Source organism: Agelaius tricolor, unplaced genomic scaffold (assembly GCF_023055355.1).
Source record: "Agelaius tricolor isolate 1412-34295 unplaced genomic scaffold, bAgeTri1.0.p SCAF_1, whole genome shotgun sequence".
NCBI lineage: Eukaryota > Metazoa > Chordata > Aves > Passeriformes > Icteridae > Agelaius > Agelaius tricolor.
The window spans coordinates 2372247-2380946 of NW_027269261.1; the positions used below are offsets into that span (position 1 = coordinate 2372247).

Consider the following 8700-nt stretch of genomic DNA (forward strand, 5'->3'; position numbering starts at 1 on the left):
CTCACACTGTCCCAATCCTGTTATTTCACCCACACAGTTTGATTTCTGCTGCATGGCTACTGCTGTCTCAAGTATTCCCAAACATTTTTTTAATTACTTCCTGTGGGAAGCCACCAGTGCCTGATAAAGACCAGCCCAGATCTCCTTTTCCCACATAACAATCCTTCCCTTCGTAGTCATTTGGCAAAAATCAGGGATATTAATAATTTTCTTTCCAAAAACCCCACTTGTAAACTCTGCAATAACACAGTGAGGACAGAGAACGAAAAAATACCCACAGAAAAAAATCAGAAAAAATTATTCCACCAATCTAGAGAAGCATCTGAAATCTAAATTCTCTAAGTCAGTCTGAAAGCCTCCCTTAGGTCTCAGGGAAAGCAAAACCCACTGGTTTCATACCACCCACAGAATAAACTAATGCTGGAATATTGCTGCATTATGATGACATCCAGTTATTCCACAATGAATGGAAACATGCTGGCATGTCAGAGAACAGCAACATGGTTTTTTCATTAATCTGTGCTATTAGGCAGAAGTCAGCCCCCTCCTGTTTATTTTTTTAATAGGAAAAACATTCTCAGTATTTGAGAATAAACAAAACAAACCAGTATCTTAAATTTTACTCATGTGCTGTTCTAGAGACTGTGCTAGATCAGTTACAATAATCCAGAGGTAGTAGAGCTGTCCCTCTGTATTTTTCATTTCCAAAACCACAAGACTGTGTTCATACTCTGACAGCATAAATAATCCCTGTCACTTGCTGGAGTCTGATAGTTTTGTGACTGTTGTGAAATTCAGGGAATTGCTCAAAGCAGGTAAGAAGGAGCCAGGGGTGCCCTGCACTGACATCATGCCCTGTTACCAGTCAAACCAGTTAGACCAGTGCAATTGTTCCAGGGAGATTATCCAGCAGTTAAAGGCTGAGCTCCAGTGGCCACAGAAGCCAGGGGACAGATTTATCAGCCCAAAGCTGCTTTAAACTGCCCTGCAAAGGAACTAGTCCAGGATGTGAGGAGAAGAGGAAAGGATGTGTGGGCACTCACAATTGCCACCTGCCTTTACAGCCCAAAAATGTTCACCAATCTCAACACTCAGGCCACACCTGCATGGATAAACATCTGGGAGGAGTTACAGAAGAACATCACTTCTTGTGTTATGTTGTGTAAAACAAGAACAGTTCTGCTATGACTGCACACAAGAGCATTTCTACAGCGGTTTAGCAAGAAATCCCTGGGCTGGTTTCCAAGTTTGCACCTCTTCTGGAAGGTTTTCATTGCCAACAGAGGAGATTTGTAAGAAGCTGCATTTGCTTTGTATCTACCTCAGCAGCAAATTTCACCAAGTCAGAAAAACCTTAATATCCCAGATGGAGCCTAATTCCACACAAGGAAGAGTTTTCAACCTGTGCAAAGTGGCCCATTTATTTCTACTAGACAAACAGAAGATTTTAAATTGATTTTTCAGAAAGCTGAACAAAGCTTTGACCCTGTGCCTGCTCATGTTCCACCTGAGAACCACTCAGCAGTGGCACTTGTCAGTAGCTCACATATTCAAGCAGAAAATGGTTGATCTACTAAACAGTATCAGCAAGATCCAAGAATAAACTAATATCTTATAGAAACAGATGTCAAAGCTCTGTTACACACTCCTAGCTCTGCTACAGGTATATAAATAATTCAGAAGAGTAACAGAAAGGTAACTTATAAGTAAATAAAGGTAACTTACAAGTCAAAGTAAGAGCTGCTTGCCTAAATGCTTAGGTGAAGCAGTATTTCAGGCACCTCTCTTGGCTGATCTCCTCTTCTAGGCTCTCCTGTTGCAGCCACACCTGCTCCTTTTGCTCTTCTCCCCTTCCTAAAGCTCTGCAAGTCTGGAGCAGCCTGTCCACCAGCTCTCCTTTCCACCCAGTGCTCATTTAGGTCTTTTTTCTGTAGCCTGCCACGTGGACAGAAACAGACAGTAAATTGTGGTGTATATTTTACTTCAATGAACTTTAATACCCTTCTGCAATCAGTACAATTAATTGGGAGTTAAAGAACTGACTTCAATCCCTCAGAGCCTTCTTTTCCAATTAAGGTAATTGCAAGATTGAAAGGATCAAAATTCTTGCTGAGATTTAGGAGATACAATGATGACAGTGACTTGTAGGCTGAGTCAAACAAATATAAAGACAACTCAGGTGAGAATAACCTATCTTTCTGCTAAAAGAATTGTTGTCAAAATAGTATGACCTGGAAGTGAAATTAAACTTATCTTTCTAAAAATAAGACTTAAACCATTCCAACAAGCATCATGGCATTGTCTTCTAAACTTGTTCTGAGCCAGAAAACAGAAGAGAAAACAGGAAGGAAAAAAAAAAACCTAAAACAGCCAGAAAGCCAAAAAATCTACCTGAATGGATACTCTTAAAAAAAGTTGGGGTTTATTTATTCATTCATTGTAGACCCTTCCTCTGGTTGAAATCTTCCACTAACAGGAGAGGCTGACAGTCCATTACTTACATCTCAGAACTGTAAATGAATTCCCTCCAGGGACACACTCTGCACACAGAACTGTACACATGATACACCACTCCCTCCCTTTGCTTCTCTGTATTTTAAATTTCAGATTTTTTTTGCTATTTTCATTTCAACAACAGATATAATTTTCAAATACAGATAATTTTCTGGTACACAGGGCAATGTCTCAGGAGCATGTTCAGTTTTAAATCTCAAGGTTTTCATCTGCCCTTTAACTACTTTTTCCTTTACATCTGCACTTGAAAATCTAACAATTTACTATAAATTATTTTAATCACCATCTCCCAATCCACTTAAATTCATGTTCTATTTATTAACAGGCATTCAGAGATTACTTTCAAATCAAGGTTCCAGCATAACATTTGTCTTTTCAGCCACTCTACCTCAATAAAATTGTGCTCATTTTTTTAGAGCTTTGTTGTGTTGAAGAGACTTCTAAGAACCCAAGGCCAGCAAATGCCATTAAAATATAAATACTGAAAGCTTTGTTAACACATAATGGGTGTTGAAGATCCCTGTAGGAATGGTCAAACTGAAACTACTCAATCAATTAAGAAAAGGCCTGTGGCCTACTTGTATTTCCAAGAAACTTTAGAATAAAACAGCTATTTTAATGATTAAGACAAACTTAAGTTATTTAATCCACTGATGTAACCTTCAGAAGTTCAACACGTTATACATACATACTACAAGGAAAAAAAAAGTTTTAATTATCTTTGCTTCATTTAACAAAAAAACCAAAACAGTATTTCAAGACAGAATTCTCAAACATCCATATGAAGAAAATACTTTGAACAGTCTTAATATTTTTATGGCTTTTGATAAACTGGAGCCCTAAAATTTTATGGGCAGATGCAAAATTTACCACCTGAAAGGCAGCATGAAAAGTTTGTCTAACTCCAAGACCTTCTCTAAGTGACACAATTAAGCAAGAAATGTTACTTTTTCTTTGATGCTCCAATTACTATCAACTTCCTTCAACTCAAGGCTTTCCTACTGCTCAAAACCACAGGAGAGATAATTTGACACTGATATAAAATCAATAAAGGACAGAAATAAGTTGAGATGCAGATGGTAGCTGATAGATAGGCAGCTAGCAGGCTACATCACAAAATGGCTAAGAGTGATGCAAAGTTAGTTAAGGGAGTAACAACTAATGGGTGCCTGACTGCAGAACACCCTTAATTCCAATGTCCTTTCAACAAACAAACCAGAACTGCTTGGAACTACTGGTGATGCCCCACTGCTCTCCCTTTGTAAAGTCTATTTCTCCTCCCAAGTCCCTTTTTTCCTGAGAGCTACGTTCTTTATGACAGAACCCCACTTCTTATGAAAGGCAACTTAAACCTTCTAACTATTCCATTGTGTGCATCTCCTGCAGCTCTCCCTCCTTTCAGGGGGAGACAATGTGCTGGTACTCCTTTATGGTTCTGAGGGTGATGTTTTGGAGGACATCTTACAGAAATCACTCTTCCCTTTGCACATCTGTTGAAGAGCCTCCAGACTCCTACAAAGAATGGGTGTTAATTTGTCTCCTAAGCAAGAATGGCACTCCCTATTTTTTTTTCCTTTGTTTTCTATTTTATGAATGCCTCACTTCTCCTATCTCAAGATCTCAGAGTGGCTGCCAGGTGGGTGGATAGAATCACTGACGTACAGCCTTAGGTGAATCAAAAATAAATACCACAAATTTGAGCAATCATTTCTCCATCCCTTCACCAGCCAGTAGCAGCAAAAACTGGTACAGCCCCACCAGTGCTCCACTACAAACCAGATTTTCAACAAGCCCTAAGTGGTATCAATAAAGCACAGTTCAGTTGCTTTGTTGATCAAAGTGCATCAGAGCTCCTGCTTCTCTCCTCCAGCCACAGCGGAGTCCGACGCCGCAGGAACTTTGCTGCTTCCAGCAAAAACAGTTTCAAAAGCTGCCTCCTGCTCCTCCAAAGTCACAGCAGCAGCAGCAGCAGCAGGGGCTCCTCTGACAGCTGTGCTGGGAAAGGCTGGCCTCTGCTCTGCAATCCTCTCCAGGTCCACTGTTCTCCTACCTCTTCTTTTGCCCAGGATTTTGATGTAATTAGCTGGCACAAGTCCTGTTGTTTGGCCGTCGTAACTAGCCAGGAGCCAACCACGGATCTTGGGCTGTTGCTCTGAAGAAGAGAATGCAAATGCATCAAGTTACAGGACAACTCAACAGAACTGAACAAATCTACTCTCTAAGTTTTATTAGAATGCAAGTAATCACTTCACGGGGAGTAAAAATCAGTGTGCATGAGGAATTTGGTCAAATAAGGTGGTTTGGGGGCTTTTCTATTTCAATTTTCAGACTCTTGTACTGTAACTTACTTCACATGTGATGAGAAAACAAACAGAAAAATCAAAAGTTTACCTTTGGGTGCTAATCTTAGCATGTCACCAGCACGGAAAGAAATTTCTTCTTCTGAGAGAGCATTGAAATCATATTCTGCTCTTCCAACTACATGGTCATCTTCTCCACTCGCCCAGTTACTAGACACTGTTTGCAAACAAAAACCACAAGTTTATCTGCTTTGACTTACAACGCTCGGCGTGTTTTTCAAAGGAAAATGAAGAAAACACTTCACCTTCCTTGCTAAATCTCTCTTTTCCAATAGAGAAGTGATAGAAGTAACATGAAAAGCAAGATTTGGGGAGCAAATCCAACCAACACTTGTCCCACCCAACCCAAACTGCCACATCTAAGAGGAAGGAACCAGAAGTTGAGAGGAAGCATGATTCTGGAATCACAGAAAGCTTCAGCAGGAAACCACATCTTAACAACAGGTTACTTAAGCAGGCTGTCACTTGCATCACATGCCTAAAATTCAATACTAATAGATGTGCCCCAGCATCTGTTAATTACTATTGCTGTAGTGTGAGATTAATCACTATACAGGTAACAAAAAAAGGAACAATACACACTGCACTTCTCTGGTGCTGCAGGTCATCTTTACCTGTTTCTTCCTCACTGTATGTAGAAAGCAGCTTCCAAATCAGGTAGGGGCCTCCCAGTATGACAGCAAAGAACAAGAAAATGGGCCAGGATTTCGCAGAGTTAGCCACCTTGTCTTCGAGGCCAGCACGAGCCACTTTGCCCTCGCTCTCAGCCCACAAATCCTCGTTGTCGCAGCTCTGCCGCAGACCCAGCAGGCGCTGCAGGCGCTGGTAGAGGTACCTGATAGTTCTCACGAGAGCAAAGGCTGAGAACACCTTGGTGAAGTGGACTTTGAGGCGGGAGAAGTGGTTGGCCACATCCAGCACGGCCCTGAAGCTGTTGTAGACGGCGGAGAAGGTGGCATCCATCATCATGCTGACAGAGGCGAAGGCGTGCACGATGCTCTCGATGGACTGGAAGGCGCCCCTGCTGCTCTCCTCAGCCTGCTGCACAAACCTGCTGGGGGGAACGGCCTCGGCGCAGAAGCGGTTATAGCCCAGCCCCCCGTAGCCATAGCTGTAGGGACTGTAGCTTCCATAGAAAGAGGAGCCGTAGGAGCCGTAGCCCGGCGAGAAGGAGCTGCTGTAGGCCGGCCTGAAAGCGCTCAGGCTGCTGCTCGCCGCCTGCTGGGAGGGCCTGGGCAAGATGGGCGGGGGGATTCGTGCCACCACCGTGGGCTGGCCGGGCCTGGTCAGCAGGTTGTCACCCAAGTCAGCAGACCTAAACAAAGTCAGATAGGCAAGATCAGCACCCAGAGTTTAGGTTTTCCTTTCCACTGACTCCTAAACACCACAGAGAGTTTCAGCAGCATGGGTGTGACAGTGTTCACAAGGGTTCAAGCATGAGGGAAGAGACAAGGATCTGACTCGTCTCCTCAGCTTATTTTATGATATGTATTAGAAGGCTGGCTAAGAATAGAAAAAGAAGGAATGAATAACAAAGGCTTGTGGCTTGGACTCTCTGTCTGAGCCAGCTGGGCTGTGATTGGCCATTAATTAGAAACAACCACACAAGACCAATCCCAGATGCACCTGTTGCATTCCACAGCAGCAGATAACCATTGGTTACATTTTGTTCCTGAGGCCTCTCAGATTCTCAGAAGCTGATTCTTCAAAAATCCTAGAAAAAGGATTTTTCAGAACACATGTCTGTGACACATGGGGACAGGGAACCAGGGAGCCCAACACTCAGTACATTGAACAGCTCTAGGGTTTGCTGGAAGTAAAAGATCTGGGCAGGAAACACAGATCCTTCAGGGGGATAAAACCCTCAAAATCAGATATCCAGTGCAAACATGGAACAGGAATGTAAATATGTAAAAAACCTTTACCTATTTATTGTGTATTTAATGTATCAACCCATGAAATACACAACCCAGAGCCATCAAACCTGCTGCTCTAACACCCACGTCATTCTTCTGCACATGGAAGCCCCTAACACAAACTTCTATGAACTTTCCAATCTGAAAGTTTTATTTCCAACCCTTGTTCCCAGCTCTTCTACACAATGAGCCAATGATACAGCAGGAGGAAAGCTTGAGAGCTCCTCTGAACCCACTCTTAAAGGGTGGCATGACCTAAGTGGGAATCCAAGTAATTATGCAACAATATGTGCAAGGGCTTTGGGGTCCCCAACTTCCCTCTCTACCCAGACTACTTGATCACCTGTGTGCAGATTGGCAAGGGGTTAAATCTACTACTGAGCAGTGTTGGCAGAGAGAGGTCTTAATTTAGTAATTTTTCTTTTCCTTTGCATGCCCATAAGTCTAAATCATTTTATCAATGCCCTTCGTAATAAAACTCTGGAAGTACTTGACTGGCATTTGAATTCTGTCAAGCAGCTTCAGCCAGTTCAATAAAAATATATGTGTTTCATTCACACCTTATCACCCTAAAAGTCAAACATTCTATTTCCCATGCTTACTGCCTCGACTCACAATTTCCCATTTCTGCAGTCCAGAAAAGAAGAAGGAAGTCAAGCTGGAATTGCTAAGGAGCAGCTGCTGCTTGCTGTACTATTTCCATACAAGGTAGGGAACAGCTTCCTCTCAGCAAAACTTACAGGTTTCCACAGCAAAGAATAATATTTGTATCTTTACACTGCTGCTTTTTCCGTCACAGACTGTAACTCTCTCAGCAGTTGAAAACAGGAGGAAATATAAGTTATTACCCCAGCAAACAGAGCTACTGTAACTCAGTAAGTCACATTACAGTCTTCTGTCCTTTAGACAACTTGGGACACCCCGCTTCAAAGCTGCTTGAAGCTGTTTAAAATGGGGTAAATAAACCCAGAATGAAAAACCAACACCACCAAACTGCTGGCTCAGCACTCTGCAGAGAACGCAGAGAAGTTTCTGCTCAATGTTTAGTGCTGGGCCAACCTTTAGCCCAGTTTCAGCTCCCTCCAACTGCAATCACCAGCACCAAGAGAAAAACAAGACGAGTATTCAGCCACCCAGCGGGCCTTCCTTGGCTTCCCATAAAAAAGGAATAGTTCATAAGCCCTTTCTGTGCATCCTTCTCCACGAGCAGGCTGGGTTTTCCGGGAGAGCTCCCAGAAGATGGGAACACTCACACGACACTGACAACACACAGGGATCTCTTCCAAATCCTGGGGCTGACACGCAGTTCCCCCTGTCCTGCAGAGGCTCGGGGGCTCACAGAGCTGCACAGCCCCAGGAAAGGGCTGGGAATGCCGCCAGGAAAGGACTGGGAATGCCCCCAGGAAAGGACTGGGAATGCCCCCAGGAATGGACTTTTAATCCTCCCAGGAACGGACTGTGAACTCACTCTACCCCCCGGTGACAACACGGCTTTCCCTCCCCACACCGCACACGCAGCTTCCCTCTGCCACCAGCGGGGTTTAAGCCCGCAGCCCCACACGCCGAGCCCGCCCCTCTCGCCCGGCACAAGCCCCTCACGGCGCGGGGCAGCCCCGGCCGGGCCCGACCTTTGAGCCCGCCCCAGGGGAGCGGGCCCGGCCGGCCCGAGGGGGCGAACCCCCATGGCCCCCGCGGCGGGAACATCCGGGGAGGGATGCCCGCACTCACTGGAAGGCGGTCGCGGTGCCCGGCAGCCGCCGCGACTCCCAGGGCTTGGGCGGCGGCGTCGCCGCCATCGCGCCCGCTCGGCCCCGCTTCGGCCTCACTCGGCTCAAGCTCGGCCCCGCTCGGTTCGGGCTCGGCCCCACTCGGCCCCGCTCGGCCCCGCCCGCCGACAGGCGCCACGCGAG

The 8700-nt window shown here is 44.8% G+C and overlaps 1 protein-coding gene across 1 annotated transcript; it reads right to left on the minus strand.

Moving 5' to 3' along the window:
• Positions 1 to 2812: 2812 nt before the first annotated feature.
• On the minus strand, positions 2813 to 8675 carry PEX13 (peroxisomal biogenesis factor 13). Its single transcript, XM_071444181.1, has 4 exons — positions 8519 to 8675; positions 5489 to 6189; positions 4906 to 5031; positions 2813 to 4666 (listed from the first exon to the last, which is right to left on the minus strand). The coding sequence occupies exons 1-4, from the start codon at positions 8584 to 8586 to the stop codon at positions 4359 to 4361; spliced, it is 1203 nt and encodes a 400-aa protein (XP_071300282.1). The 5' UTR covers positions 8587 to 8675; the 3' UTR covers positions 2813 to 4358.
• Positions 8676 to 8700: the final 25 nt, after the last annotated feature.